Source organism: Cottoperca gobio, chromosome 8, assembly GCF_900634415.1.
Source record: "Cottoperca gobio chromosome 8, fCotGob3.1, whole genome shotgun sequence".
NCBI classification, from domain to species: domain Eukaryota; kingdom Metazoa; phylum Chordata; class Actinopteri; order Perciformes; family Bovichtidae; genus Cottoperca; species Cottoperca gobio.
The window spans coordinates 6,895,702-6,910,327 of NC_041362.1; the positions used below are offsets into that span (position 1 = coordinate 6,895,702).

The 14,626-nt window shown below is 42.0% G+C and overlaps 1 protein-coding gene across 1 annotated transcript in view; it reads right to left on the reverse strand.

Annotated features, from left to right (window-relative positions):
- Positions 1-414: 414 nt before the first annotated feature.
- Positions 415-14,626, reverse strand: part of col5a3a (collagen, type V, alpha 3a) — a 45,337-nt gene continuing 31,125 nt past the window's right edge. Inside the window, 27 exon segments of the mRNA XM_029437893.1 lie at positions 415-2,635; positions 2,836-3,069; positions 3,573-3,641; positions 3,915-4,027; positions 4,228-4,528; positions 4,629-4,682; positions 5,130-5,165; positions 5,822-5,875; positions 5,950-6,057; positions 6,148-6,201; positions 6,309-6,362; positions 6,665-6,772; positions 6,877-6,930; positions 7,049-7,102; positions 7,284-7,337; positions 7,426-7,479; positions 7,560-7,667; positions 7,769-7,822; positions 7,962-8,015; positions 9,575-9,628; positions 12,451-12,504; positions 12,632-12,739; positions 13,332-13,385; positions 13,584-13,637; positions 13,746-13,853; positions 14,178-14,285; positions 14,471-14,524. Coding sequence (XP_029293753.1) covers positions 2,489-2,635; positions 2,836-3,069; positions 3,573-3,641; positions 3,915-4,027; positions 4,228-4,528; positions 4,629-4,682; positions 5,130-5,165; positions 5,822-5,875; positions 5,950-6,057; positions 6,148-6,201; positions 6,309-6,362; positions 6,665-6,772; positions 6,877-6,930; positions 7,049-7,102; positions 7,284-7,337; positions 7,426-7,479; positions 7,560-7,667; positions 7,769-7,822; positions 7,962-8,015; positions 9,575-9,628; positions 12,451-12,504; positions 12,632-12,739; positions 13,332-13,385; positions 13,584-13,637; positions 13,746-13,853; positions 14,178-14,285; positions 14,471-14,524 — 2,358 coding nt within the window. The 3' untranslated portion in view covers positions 415-2,488.

Sequence of the window (14,626 nt, forward strand, 5' to 3'; positions counted from 1 at the left end):
TTTTGTCTGTCTCACATAAATACCAAGCATTAACAGCTCCCCCTGCACCGAATTGTCCAAATATCCACGGCTGCATTTCTTAGTCTCAGCTATTTCATTATCGACCTTTTCTCTTATTCCCGCCATCCATCCTTCCATCCTTCCCTCGCCTTGGTCTCCTCCCCACTTTCCCTCTTGAGGACTAAAACAGAGCTAATTGAAATAAATGAACTGGGGAGCAAATCAGAGTTGATTACATCGGCTGTGTGGGGATGCTGATTGCGAGCTTGTTGAGGGAATGTTGCAGAACTAGTTGTTAATGAAGAGCCTTGTTTGTATATTACACTCTGACTGGACATCGCAGACAGCAGCATGCTCTCATGGAGATTGTTCTAACCCACTTGCAGGGTCTGGAGAGTAAAACAGATAACAGAATTATTTCTTGTTTGTTTTTAATCGCTCATCAATTTTTGACAGATACATTTTTTTTTCATTCAGGCAGCCGGTTACTGCCCATAAAGTCCTCATAATAACTGTACAGTATATAAAATTAGCACAACAAACTCTATACACAGGAGGGGCAGCGCAGGACGGGATAGAAGGAGACGAGTTAATCACTTAAATGTTTAAATGCTTTGAAACAAATAGAACAGCAGGAGTGGATTGCAAAATTACACACAGGAGGTAGACAGAGCATTAAGATTTCATTTGTTAAAGGGAAAATCATCATCAATAGTGTTCACATACTGGTAATTTCTGTAATATTTCATCTAAAAACAGTGAATAATGGAGTAAAATGGCACTATAATGTCACCCCTGTTCATTTACCGGGATGTAAGGACAATTTCTGATTCATAGCTCTACAATTTTCAAAGATAGATTGTTAGTTTTTTTGTTTTGTCATGTTTTTTGTGTAGCATAAATGGACTAGGCTACAATTGCATTTGGTTGTGCAACTCTGTGTTGCAGAATGACGATGAATGATCCTTAATTCCTTAAAGAAATGTGAAAGAAATCTAAAACGGATTAAGTTTTTAAAAATGTTTCCTGATGACACCATTAACTCCAGTCTTGATGCCTGACCTTCTAGTTTAGGGAGAGAGTTCACTGCATTGGTAGAAATGGAATACTACAATATAAATTCAGTTTAAGATGGACTTTCCCTTTAAAGCTATCAACCACATTGCTCTGAACTGTCCCTAACCTCCTTTCACTGGCCCTGTGAAATTGGCACAATCAGCCAGAAGATGTGCAAAAAAAAAACCCAGCCGACTAGTCCCCGGCCTCTGAGGGTGTTTAATGCTGCTGGAAGAGCAATAACCCTCTCCCTCTCTAGTCCTATAATCCTGCCCACAGAGACACACAAACAAAATACAAATAAAAATCATCTTTAGCACCACTGAAGAGTAAATCATGTCACATGAACATCAACATATTCTATAGAAATTTCCACATATGAACAAAACGGAGAAACGCCTCTGAGTGTGGCAGAAAATTGAAAACGGGTTATGTCAGCAGTTATAAAATGCTTTCAAGAGATGTCTTGGTATAAAGAACTGCAGTTAACACTAGAGACCATTTTAATCAGCATTCTCTTAATTCTTGCCCTGAAATATCCCCAACGTAGTTGCTGAAGTATGTCATTGAAAGTATATACCACAGTAGTATGATGTTGGTCTGACATATACAGTACTGTAGTCCTCGGAAACATGGAGGGCTCAAAAAGCTTATTATCAGGCCCATAGAGGGAAGCAGTCCAATAAAGGAAACAACCTTATCCGTTCAAGTAAGTATCGGGTTCAATAACTAGCTACGCCTATTGAATACTAATCAAGGTAATTCACTGAGCAAACTGCATTTGAAGGGTAAAAAGGACAATTTATCATTCCTGCACACAGGAAATTAATTACGCCGCTTGTGTGGAATTAATATGCTAGGCTAGTTCACAACTGCTATGCAATTGTCATTAGAGTGAAATCTGAGCATGCAAATGAGTAAGACAACGTCTCTGATTTATTCAGTCGAAGTCTTTGTAAAACATTAAGTAGAAACTAGTTCATCCAAGGCCTGAGAAGTCCCCCTCCCCCGACCCATACCACAGAATGTCTGTTCCTTTCCAGGATCGGACACATCTGTCTGGTTTTATAAGTGGTCATCATCAAGTGTTGCAGTCCTCGTAATTCTAGAGGATAAATTACAACACACTCAAACAGTGAAAGAAAAAGAAAAGAACAACACTTAAAATTAAATATATCTTATTGGAATATTTCCCTTTGGTAAATGTGCTTTGTTCCCACCGCTACATGTCCTCTTCCTCGCCATTCTTCTGATTGTTGTAAAGCCATAGAACCTATTTCAATGGCCGCTGAAGAGTCTTAAATAATATACCACAAACCCAACACATACAGGAACATGATATAATAAATATTGCTTGGGGCAGCGGTAAAAGTCCAGTTTCTTTTACAAAAAACCTTCTGTGCGGGTCTTTTTTGTTGTTGTTGGCGAGATGTTAACCATTGAAGCAAACTCGTCCAACTTGGAATCCAAACTTCTGGTTGCTGTTGCCAAAGTCTGCTGGAGCCACATCTATAATAGGGAGCAGCTCTGCTGTGGGGGAGTTGATCTCCAGAACAGTCCTTTCCTGACCTTTGCGGAACTGAAAGAGAAACATTAAAGCCATTATTAGAATTTGCTTTGCTTAATAAGACTAACTAGCTCCCTTAACTCTCGGGCATAAATCCCTATTGAAGTCAGTGATGTGATGGCTACCTCAGCAACACAATTGATAAACACTTTAGTTTTATTAAGGCATATTTGTGCAGCTAGTCCCTTCTTCTGGCAGGTCCCTGCACTGACCTGGCATCCATCATGTACTGCATTGATGAAGGGGCTTTTGGCTTGTGTCAACTCCTCGTCATTGCTGCCCTGGAAGCGGAGGGCACTCTGGTAGGAGCGGGAAGTGCTGTCAAACCAACCGGCCGAGTTCTGGCAGGTATAGGTGAAGCTCTGCTTGGCCGTGGCACTCAGTAGTTTGAGGAAGGTCATCTGAACTACATGCACAGGGTTCCCATCCCTGTCACTGTAGGAGAACTGAATGACACAAATGCATAGGAATTAGTGTACTCTCCAAAAAAACCCCCACAGAAACAGGGTTTCTCTCAAAGAGACTAATCCACTGAAGAAACACGTCTGATCCTATAATCTGTCTCAGACAAATATAAATTCTGATTTTTAATTACATCATCGAAATTACAAATCTCCTAGCTTGTGCTGACGGAAGAGTTTACGCAAGCAAGGGTGAAAAAGTTACAGCAACTTCTCTTCACAATCGGAACTGACAGGGAAAGTAAATAAGGAATAAATTGATACCAAATTATACAATGTGCAAATATACAAATAAACTAAAAGCATTCCCATGCAGTCATGTGCACATGGATGGACACACACACAGACATGCATACACACTCATATGAATACTCGCACAACGGTTTGCACCTTCAAACACTCTCAACTAGTATGAGTCATTTAGATGAAAATGACTGCCTGGCATTTGGAACAAGCTAAGATTAATGGAGGGCGGTTTTATTTTGTACCTGCTTGCCTTTCCTGTATTGGCTGTACCAGCTTCCTGGCTTCTCTTTGTTCCATGCTGCTAATTTTACCTAGAGAGAGAGAGAGAGAGAGAGAGAGAGAGAGAGAGAGAGAGAGAGAGAGAGAGAGAGAGAGAGAGAGAGAGAGAGAGAGAGAAGAGGAGGAGGAGGAGAGGAAGAGAGGTGGAAGGAGGAGAGGAAGAGAGGTGGAGGGGGGGAGAGAGAGGGGGGGGAGAATGTTGAGTAAAGTTTTAGGCTTAAGGGATATAGGGAGGGATTTGTGCTCTGATGTAATATGACGAGGTCGGCTTTGTAAAGCCTGACAGCAAGAGATTGCAGACTTACATTCTCAATCCTCTTGTCAGGGTAGAGACATGTCTCTCCATCAGCTGTGAAGTTACAGTAGACCTTGATGGAGTCTCTGTGACAGCCCTGGTTTGGATCAAGCCAGTAGTCTCCTGCAAAGTGCACAAAGAAATATTCCGAATGTTGATATAATGAACACATCAAGGGTAACAATATGATAACACACAGCTGGCAATAAAGAGCATTTTGACTTTAAAAGGCCGTATGTTAGAGAATGTGTTCCAGTTTTTCCTGGATAAAACTTTTAATGTGGTGAAGCAGGTGTAAATTAAGAAGCAATGTCTTTGCTTACCATCTTTGTAGTCAGGTTTGACCATCATGAGCTCTTTGCAGGTCCGAGCAGGGCTCTCAAAGGTTCCCAGAGGCCTCCTCATCACCTCCACTTCTGTTTTCATGGAAGACAGAGTGGCAAAGACTTCTTCCATTCCCTCAGCGTCCTCCAGAGGCTGATCTCCCTGGAGTAACTCCTCCATATCCATATCCACTTCCTCCTCCCTGGATGGGGCTGCTCCTCCTGCCGGATCGGAGTGCCTACGTCTCTTTCGCCTGCCTTCCCTGATAGGCAGGGGCTCAATCATTGTCGCAGGGGGTCCCTGGAGGTAGCACAGAGAGGTGAGCAAGAGGTGATAGGGAAAGAAAGAGTGTAAAGCTGGCACTGAGAAGGCCATGATGTGGATAATTGGCGTTACTCACTGGGGGTCCTGGTGGGCCAGCGCCGCCTGGATCTCCTCTGGGACCAACAAAACCCTGGAGAATAAGAGAGGACAAAACTTTGTGTCAATCATGTATCACCTGGTGCCTCTCTCACACCACTTGGCTAAATCCCAGCTTTATCCACTAGATATGGCTGCTGCTTTATAGGATTATCCAGCTGTGTGCATCAGCACTCTGTGGTCAAAGCTTGGCTCTCAAGACACACTATAGTGGTTTTCATAGCATCACACACACCAGAACCAAATCCTATTAAGAGGGCCCGATGGAAAAATCACACACAAGGCAAGCATGGCTGTACAGCAGGCTTTTAGTTCCAAAGACATGTGGTAAACAAAGTAGAGCATTATGATTATGAAGCATGGTACATTTACGCCAAGAAACACTTTTTCTCTTTTCCCTAGCATATGTTCCCAGCAGATGCTTGCAGCAATGTACAGCAGTGGCAATGCATAAATAAATAAGACAGATTACTGAACTCACCATTTCTCCCTTCGATCCTTTGTCGCCAGCTGAACCCTGAGAGTGAAGAGGAGTAAGTAAGCAATAAAAACATAAATAAAAGTACAAAAGCTTAGAAAACTATCTATAATTACTTGAGTAAGCACTGCAAAATACTATTCAGCTATTCACTGGAAAATAAGGCATCCGCTCGACAGGGCAGGTTATGGTCAAAGTGAGTACTTTCACTACTGTGTAACAGTGAGTACTAACAGCGCTGGATGCTCTCTGGATAAAACGCTGCTTAGCTTTTTACAGATGGGATCTTCCACAAAAATCCCTGAGATCCAAATCGTATACTACCTTTAAATGAGTTTCAATGACAATGACTAAAAACCTTAATGCCTTTATGTGTATATGTGCTTTGCATCTGTTTGTTTTACACCTGCAGAATCTTTGCTAAAAGACAGAAAGATGCCTTCCTGATACAAATGACATTTACATCTGTATTAACAAGATGCAGCACTACTACTGCTTTTCATACATTCAAACTTGTGTATTTATAAGTCATTGTCAAAATATTGTTATGCCGTAGGATGGACAATAACACTTTGTGATAAGGTTTATACATACAGTATCTAAAGATTCTTTACTGAAAATGTAGAGCTAAAAACATATGATTTAAACATATCACGTAAAAGCAAATATATAGTTGTAACAGCTTTGTCACTTACTGACAGTCCAGGTGGTCCCAGCGGGCCATTGGGACCAGATGTACCGGTCGTACCCTAGATAAAAGGACAAGCATATCTTATATTTCTGTAGAAGAGTTTCAGTTGCATCATGTGGCAACCAAAAATACCTCATCTCCTTTAGGCCCTGGTGTACCCTGGTTCCCTGGCAGGCCTCTGTCTCCCTTCTCGCCATGTTCTCCTGGGGGGCCAATTAGACCGATCAGCCCACCATGACCCTGCAGACCATTTTAGAAGTTTCATCAGCATTGTTTCCCAGAGTTTAGAGTAGTACAGAGAGTTCTCTTTGTAAAGGGCTAAACACTCACCTTATCTCCCTTGTTTCCAGGGTCTCCTTTTAGTCCTGGAAGTCCTGGTGGCCCCTGTTAAAAATGGTGGATGTATTAGTCGGCAAATGCTGTAGATGAAACATTGATTTATTATTATAAATGTCCCAAGCTCCATTAACAGCCAAATATAAGGATCTTACTATTGGTCCTGGGGGTCCAGTTTGTCCTAGTGGCCCATTTAACCCATGCTCACCCTAGAAAAGAAACGTAATAATTAGAGATCAGGGTAAAGTATTCCGAGACCTCATGTTCTGATGATTGTCAGTGATGTAGCTTCTAAAGCTGACTGATTAGGATATGATTGTATTTGCATCATTATTTTCATTTTCAGTGAAAAATATATTTCACTGTAAAGTCGCTCAATTTCTTGTAGACAGTTCGGCAGGAGGACGCTTCACCTAATGAAGGTCTAAGGACTGAAACCTTGTGTCATTAATACATGTCATTGCAAGTAAACGACAGAGTACGGAAATTCCTTCTTCTCTTGTGTACTGACCGCAGAACCTGGGATGCCTCGAAGGCCTTCTGGGCCGGCCCTCCCTGGCTGCCCTTGGGATCCCACTGGACCTGTCTTCCCCCCTGTACCCTGGTTTCCTATTGTACCCTACAGAGGCACATACATGCACAGCAAAGCATTAGGAGCAAAATAGACAAAAAATTAAGTCACCTTGCACATCTACAGAGCTCAGTGCCAGCCATTATCCTTACCTTGGCTCCCTTCATGCCTTGCTTCCCTTCTTTTCCTGCAGCACCTATATGACCCTGGAGTTGAGAAAGACAATGTTGCTGAGATGATGACAATGACTGCAAACAAACACACATGTACAGCAGCTACATATACATGCATGCACACAAACAATATACAATATACTAAGCTCACCCTTCGTCCCGGAGGTCCTGAAGGACCCGGCTCTCCAGAGGCTCCTGGAGGTCCCTGCAGAGAACAGAAAAAGGACTAAAGTTAAAACTGAAACACGTTCCCACGAAGTCACTAAACACTATAATGATGAGCAAAGCCTAAATATGTCACAGAGAATACAAACTTCAGCTAAGGATAAAAGAGCTACTAGTGCTGTCAACATGTGCAAGAAGTGGGAATACAAGTCACTGCTTACTGCTTTGCCTGATTCTCCACTGTCTCCTTTAGTCCCTGGTCCACCATCTACTCCCTGGATAAAACATGTAATGTAGAATAAATTATCATACAATAAGTTAATGACAAATTAAAGATAAAACAATAACAACAATAATACTCACATTGACGCCAAGTTCTCCAGGAGGTCCTAAATCTCCGGGGAATCCAATAGGCCCCTGGGCACAAACAGTGAGTTAGAAACCATTATGCCATTAAACCATTAAAAAGTTGCTGATCCAGAGAGATAAAGACTCACAAGGTTGCCTTTGGGTCCGTCCTCCCCTGGTGTTCCTCGGACTCCTGGAGGCCCAGCTGTACCAGGAAGGCCAGAGTCACCCTTTTCCCCCAAATCGCCTTTACCACCCTGGGACACCAGCATGTGAAATGGCAATCAATGAAAGGCCAAAGAAAGGATGTGGTTGAGCAAGACAGATAGGAAGGAAAGATGGAAGTAACTTGACTTACAGCAATGCCAGGCTCTCCGACTGACCCAGGGTTTCCAGCTTCTCCGTCCTCACCCTGGTAGAGAAGGAACATTCAGTAAGATAAAATCAAACCACACGCACACTGGCGCACGAATCCCACATACGCAAACCACCACCATTCTACTCTACGTGCACAGACACACACTGTGTAGCTGCTAATGGCAAACGCTGACCTTCTCTCCAACAAGTCCAGGCTGACCAACCCCACCAGGCATTCCAGGTGGGCCCTGTGGAAGGAAGAGAGAGAACAGTTTGAGAAAAATAAATCATAAAACAAGGGCAAGTTTGAAATATTCATTTGATTTTTGAAAATCAAGTTCTTGCTGCAGTATTTTTTGTTGTTGTTATTTGTCAGCACTTCTGCTCACTGAATGCTGAAACTAGAACAGAATTATCACACAAGGAAAATACTGCGTGTCAGGTTTACTATGTGGATTTATGTGGATAGTGTCTGAGTCACACAGTAGGGTGGATGCTATATTCCCCTCTCAACCATTTTGTTTGTTCGTTTGTGTATGTGCCTGGACGTTAGCATGCGCGCATGTATGTCGGTGTATTGTGCTTTGTCTCTTGAGACGAACCCAGTAAAAGTATGTCTTCGGTAGAGTGCACAAACATGAGAGCTGAGTACAGCGATGCACTACTACTGAGCTCCTGCTGTCAACTGCTTTCCTCACATGCCATCCCACCACCATTCTGCTCTTTATCCTCTATTCCTGTATTCAATCCATTTATGGATCCCACCATCTCTGCACCGCTGTATTTCCATGCTTCCTGTGATGAAGCATTAGCGTGGCTCACACAGATTTCTGCAGCATGCCGCTGAATAATTGACCGGTGTGAGAGGCTGCAGTGAGACGGCCATTATGAGAGGTAAATATAACTGCCTCTCAGGGATGATAGTCTAATACTTCTTAATGATTCATAGAGCAGTAAATATAACTCCCTTGAAGGGTTTATATCCTAAAACTGTTTAATAATTCAAGTTTCAAAAAGCAGAATTCTGTGGCTGGAAGTGTTCAAATGAAGAGACTGTATAAGAGATGAGGGTCTGGGAAATATAAAGTACATGATGTGTAATGACAAACTATTGTTTTAGATACCGTTGTATATTGAATGGAATACTTATTGATTCCAAAGCTGATACACCATCATGTTTTCTTTAGGAGTCACAAAGGCATGCAGCTACCTTCACCTAGAAATATCAGAACTCCAACACAGTGTGTGTGTGTGTGTGTGTGTGTGTGTGTGTGTGTGTGTGTGTGTGTGTGTGTGTGTGTAATAATAATATTGCATTACAATGACACAAATGCAATGATTCAGATTAAATTAAATGAACAAAAATAAGCACGAAGAATAAATAATGTGTAAACCTCAATTAATTATCTAAAAAATGAAAGACTAAAATTTGACAATTTGACAGAAATTGTCAAAACAAATAATGTTTTTTATTTTTATTAATATTTGGTAATGCATTATGCATTATCATATGAAATGAACTATGTTTTTGCATTTCTTGTTTCAACTTATTTAACAATTTTATGTTGATTTGCTCAGAATATTTACAATTAGTGTTATGAAGATGGATTTGAACAGCTTGTTAATATAAACTGCCTGAATTGTGCCGAGCAGAGTAATTCTTCTTTTACTTACTTCAGAAAACTTGTGTGTGTATAGAGTGCACTCTTTATTCCCCACTCAATGGGGATGTCTATGTAATATCGCTATAGTCATGCTGACATCTAAATCCAAATATGTAATATAAAAAAGTCATGCTGCACTCTACCTCCCCACCACTGGACCCCTGAGGGCCTCGTGGGCCGTGCTGTCCTGGAGGCCCCTATGGAGAGGGAAACGAAACGTCTCATTAGGATATCAGTGCAGACAAAAATGATACACGACATCAATAAAACACACAGAGAAATACTAACTGAATGTGAGCTGGAGGTTGTCTGGTGCCTCCTAAATTAAACGAGCGTTAGAAGTGAGGCCATGGTGGATTGCTTATGCAATGGGCCCAGTATCCATGATCATTATTGTAGTGACATGATGAAGACATCCAGACAGGTCATTACCCTCAATATGACACAAGCTCTGATTCTTCCCTCCTCCCGTTTTCTTTTATTCTCCCCTTATTAATAAGAAACCTCTCGCCTGTGATGTGCAAGACCATATTCTCTGAGCCACAGTGACTGCATGTGATTTGACTCTTCTGTGCAGCTCAAGAGAGAGCAGCAAGCAATTAATCCTAACTGTGCTCGGCTTCAGTTTCAGTTGAGTAGACGTTGAGCTGTGCTCTGAATCACTCTGAAGTTTTGGAGGGAGCCTTGTGTTGTAAAGACACTGAGACAGAAAGACAGACAATCTGCCCAGAGAGACTGTGTGAGACTAGAGGAAACACATATCCTTCTGGCGGAGAGATACTTGAGCATTAGAGGAGAGAATTCTGTGATCCGCAACGCTCACACATGAATGAAACTTTGCCACTGAGTCTTCAGCATCTGTCTGTCTGTCTGTCTGTCTGTCTGTCTCTCTCTCTCTCTCTCTCTCTCTCTCTCTCTCTCTCTCTCTGTCTCTTTTTCTCTTTTGTTTTGGTTCCATTCTGATGCATCCCCTCCCTAATCTGGCTGTGGAGAAGAGGGGCTATAGAGAATCTTGTTGAGCGTGTGTTCATGGTTGACAGCGTTGTGAGATGACTGTCACAAAGGAGGATGCTCATTAGACAGCCAAGGCTGAGGCTAATCTGATTAGCAGCTGTCACACTGTCTTCCTGCTCACAATCAGTGCCCCGCCTCTTCCTTTCACTCTATTTCACTGCATCCTCTCTCTCTCTCTCTCTCTCTCTCTCTCTCTCTCTCTCTCTCTCTCTCTCTCTCTCTCTCTCTCTCTCTCCTCCCTCTCTCTCTCTCTCTCTCTCTCTCTCTCTCTCTCTCTCTCTCTCTCTCTCTCTCTCTCTCTCTCGCACATAAAGTCAGGATCTACTGTCATTCACACTCAGCCTCGAAGATCCATCACACATTGAAAGCATCTGTATGCTTCCATAGCCAGCATAATAACACAGTATGCCATGGTAATATGGTTGATTAGTTTGCAGCTACTTAGCAGAGCTAATGTGGGATGTTCATTGCTTTGATTAACACTTCAAACCCCACACGAACTGTAAGCATTGTTCAATTGTTAAGAGTGTCATTATGTCATGATTGTAATATGTGTATGAATTATTACTTTGCATCCTGGCTCACTGGAATGGCTTACTGGGATACTTACTCACAACAGAACCATCATTAATAAGTAAAAATGCCTATTCTTAGGAAACCACCGATTTAGCTGTGTTCCTCAGTTCCTCTGCAGATGAGGCTGATTACATTTTTAGGTTTTGAGTGTTATCGAGGCTATTACAATGGAAATGCAGCTCTTAGTATTCTGGTAGCAAATCAATCTTAATTTTTCCGCAACAGTCTCACACTGACTTTACTCACATCAGCTCTTCGTACAACTGTGGTCTAAATGACAAACTGAGCCCCACTCAAGAACATCGTCTGTAAACGATTATCAGCAGAGGGAAAAGGTTGCATCACAAGTGTGATACACAGCAGCAGGATCAGCACAAAAAACTAAACAAATAGGTGGCACTAATGAAAGTTTAAAGTGCTGTGGTGGGTTGTTTGTGTACCAGCTATAGTTCTTATGCTGATATATTGAACCTTTACAATTACTGTTAGTGAAACAAAACCCTGTTAATGAGGAGAAATTATCTTGGTTTTAAGATTATATCTAATAGTCAACCAAATATCTAATGTGAAGGCAGTATGAAATGTAATTATAATACAAAGGGTTTGCAATAAAAATACATTTCATGTATCTTTGTCATAGTGTACATAGCTGACTCTCTTTTATTTGTTATGGTACATTTCTGTCATTATAGTTTTAGCATAGTATAGTAGGTGTTATTTGTGCAATACTGTACCCTTCTGATGTGCACATTATGTCATTTGAAACAAGGTGACGTCTGCTTCTTGGATATAGCTATCACATGCAATAATGCATTAAACATAAACTAGCACCTTGTGAAAGTACCATTAACATATCCATATCAGAAACACCGCTAATGACAGAATAGTGCTTTACATTCTTGGAACTAACGAGACATTTCAGTACCACCTGTTTGAAGCTCAGAGAGAAAAACTGAGCTGGGTAATTATCTCTGACAGTTTAGTGCCCTCACATTAATGGCCCACAAATACAAAGTTCCCAAATCATAAACAGACATGTACATTTACAGTATTTGCAGAAGCTCTGCATGACACACTAAATATTCCTAGTAAATAATTCATTGTTTTTCTACTAATGAATGCACACGTTTGAACTTCAAAGAAGATCCATTAAACTGCTTTTTACTTGCTGCTTTATGCTTCATACTGGAGAGAAAATGAAGTAAAGTGGAGAAACATATATAGAGGTTTTTGGAAAGTGAAGAAAAGTTATGTCGATATCCAATATCAGACAAGACCAAGACAATTCAAAGTCATAAAAACTATGAAGCAATGTGTAAGAAGACCGTAAAGTAGTGTTGAGAAAAGACTTGAGACAGACACTGGACCATAATAGAACAACGTAGATGAGTGTTGTATGTATGTGCTTGGATTGCTGAACAGTTCTCACCATTGAGCCAACATGACCGCTCTCTCCTTTATCCCCTGGTGGTCCTGGCATTCCCTACAAATCAGATATGGTGAGCAATGCAGTCTGCGGCATGCAATGGAATCTGACATAAACTAAAGTATAAATGTGACATCAGATATGAGCCAATGGGGGCAATACAGGCAGTTTTTGGAATTCTTACCTGTAGTCCAGAGGGACCAGATGCGCCCTTAAAGCCTCTGTGTCCTTCATCTCCTTTCCCCCCGTTCATGCCCTGCTGCCCACGAGGACCTGGCTCACCATCTGCACCCTGAAATATACACAGACAGGTCAGCACTAGTAAAGCTGGGGGACGAGTCCACAAAAGAGCGCAGCGCATCGTTGTCTACTTTAATGGGCCAGTTCTTTCTAAATTTGTTCTTGAGAAAAGTCTTCAGATTCATGACGTGTTCCTAAACTGCAGAATTGTTTGTACCTGTGTTCTTATAGTGATGAATACCATTGTCCTTATAAATAAAAAATGTGTGCCAGTTGATCCTAATTAGCATCGGTATTAACATAAAAGGGCATGAGAATGCAGCGCAGTGTGCACACACAGACATTTAAAAAGAAAAGATGACAGAATTAAGTCAAGAATGCCAAAAGGAAAGTCTAAAGAGGGTGAAGCACCGGCCTCCAAACGTAAAGAAAATACTTCTGAAGTGGAGGTAGTTCTGCAGGAAGTGAACGCCAAACAAACTTCCTATTTAACAGCATCAGTAGTGGATATAAAACTACACAAACAAAGATGCATGGGATGCTATTACTTGTTAAGTGTTGAAGTGTTAGTGTAGTGTTTGAATTTGAATCCTTTAATTATACAACTGTTTTCATATGATGCATTCTGAGTTTTCGTAACATACTGGCAATCCTGATTGGCCCACAGGTCCTTGTCCTCCAACAGGTCCTGGGGGTCCCTAGAACAACAGAAGGGCAGCTCAAGACACAATCGCTGGAGGAAAGACATGATTAAAACCATCTGCTCATTCCACCCGATGATGCACGGTCCAGGCAAACAGTTTGTCACAGAATTGCCAAAAGGTAGTTTATCCTCTACCTCCTGGTGATGGCAGGTAATGATGTGATGTTCGAGCTATCATAACATTCATACTCACAGATTCTCCTTTGTCTCCTTTGCCGCCCTTCTGTCCTGATTCTCCTATCTCTCCCTATAGAGGCAAATGCACGTACGTGAACACACACATAAACAACTCATTCCAAAAATCAGCAAACACTTTATAGCAGTGCTGCAGTCCATGGCTGTACCATCTAACTACCTTGTCTCCGTCCTCTCCTGGAGGCCCAAGAGATCCAGCAGCCCCTGGCAGCCCTGCAGGTCCCTCTTCTCCATCATGCCCAGCTGGCCCCACTGGCCCCTTCTCTCCCTTGGGAACAGATTGGAAAACAGCACACATAAAGCAAATGCTACACTACTTATTGTCCTGATATAGCAGCATGACACATTGCTGAATGTATCATACCACAAAGGAAATTCGCACCCAAGAAAGCAGGCTTGATCACATTCATATTTTCTCCCTGCCTTTATCTCCTTGTCTCCTTTACCGCTCTTCTGCTCTCTGTCTTATAATGACACATTCCGAAGCGAGAGCACATGTTGTTTATTACCCGATAGTGGGAGGTGATGGTACAGAATGTGTTCATGGACATTGTTGCCTAAGAAACAAAATTATCAATGTTCCAGATCTTACTGGCTCGCCTTTCTCTCCCATCGGCCCAGCGGGACCCAAGCCGCCGGACCGTCCTGGCTGGCCAATAGCACCAGCCGACCCAGCGGGGCCCCTCTCCCCAGTGGCACCCTGGAAAGAAGATAGAAAGTTGAGGTGAGCATGTCACATGACTCACTCTTTGATTTAATGCACTGGTCACGATCAGTGATCATTATGGAAATAACATCCTGCTTCATATATCCCAGCTTTCTATATAACATAGAACCTGGGCACAGAGCAGGGGGTGGAAAGAGATTTAATAAATTGAGATTTACGAGAAGTCCTGCAACACCAGGTAGGCCCTCTCCTCCCTTCAGACCTGCAGGACCCTGGAAAGAGCAATAAACAGCCTTCACAATCAAGCGACAGCCGCATCCATTACAAGATATACCATCAGTTTCTGTTAACGTAATTGACACACTTTTACCCAG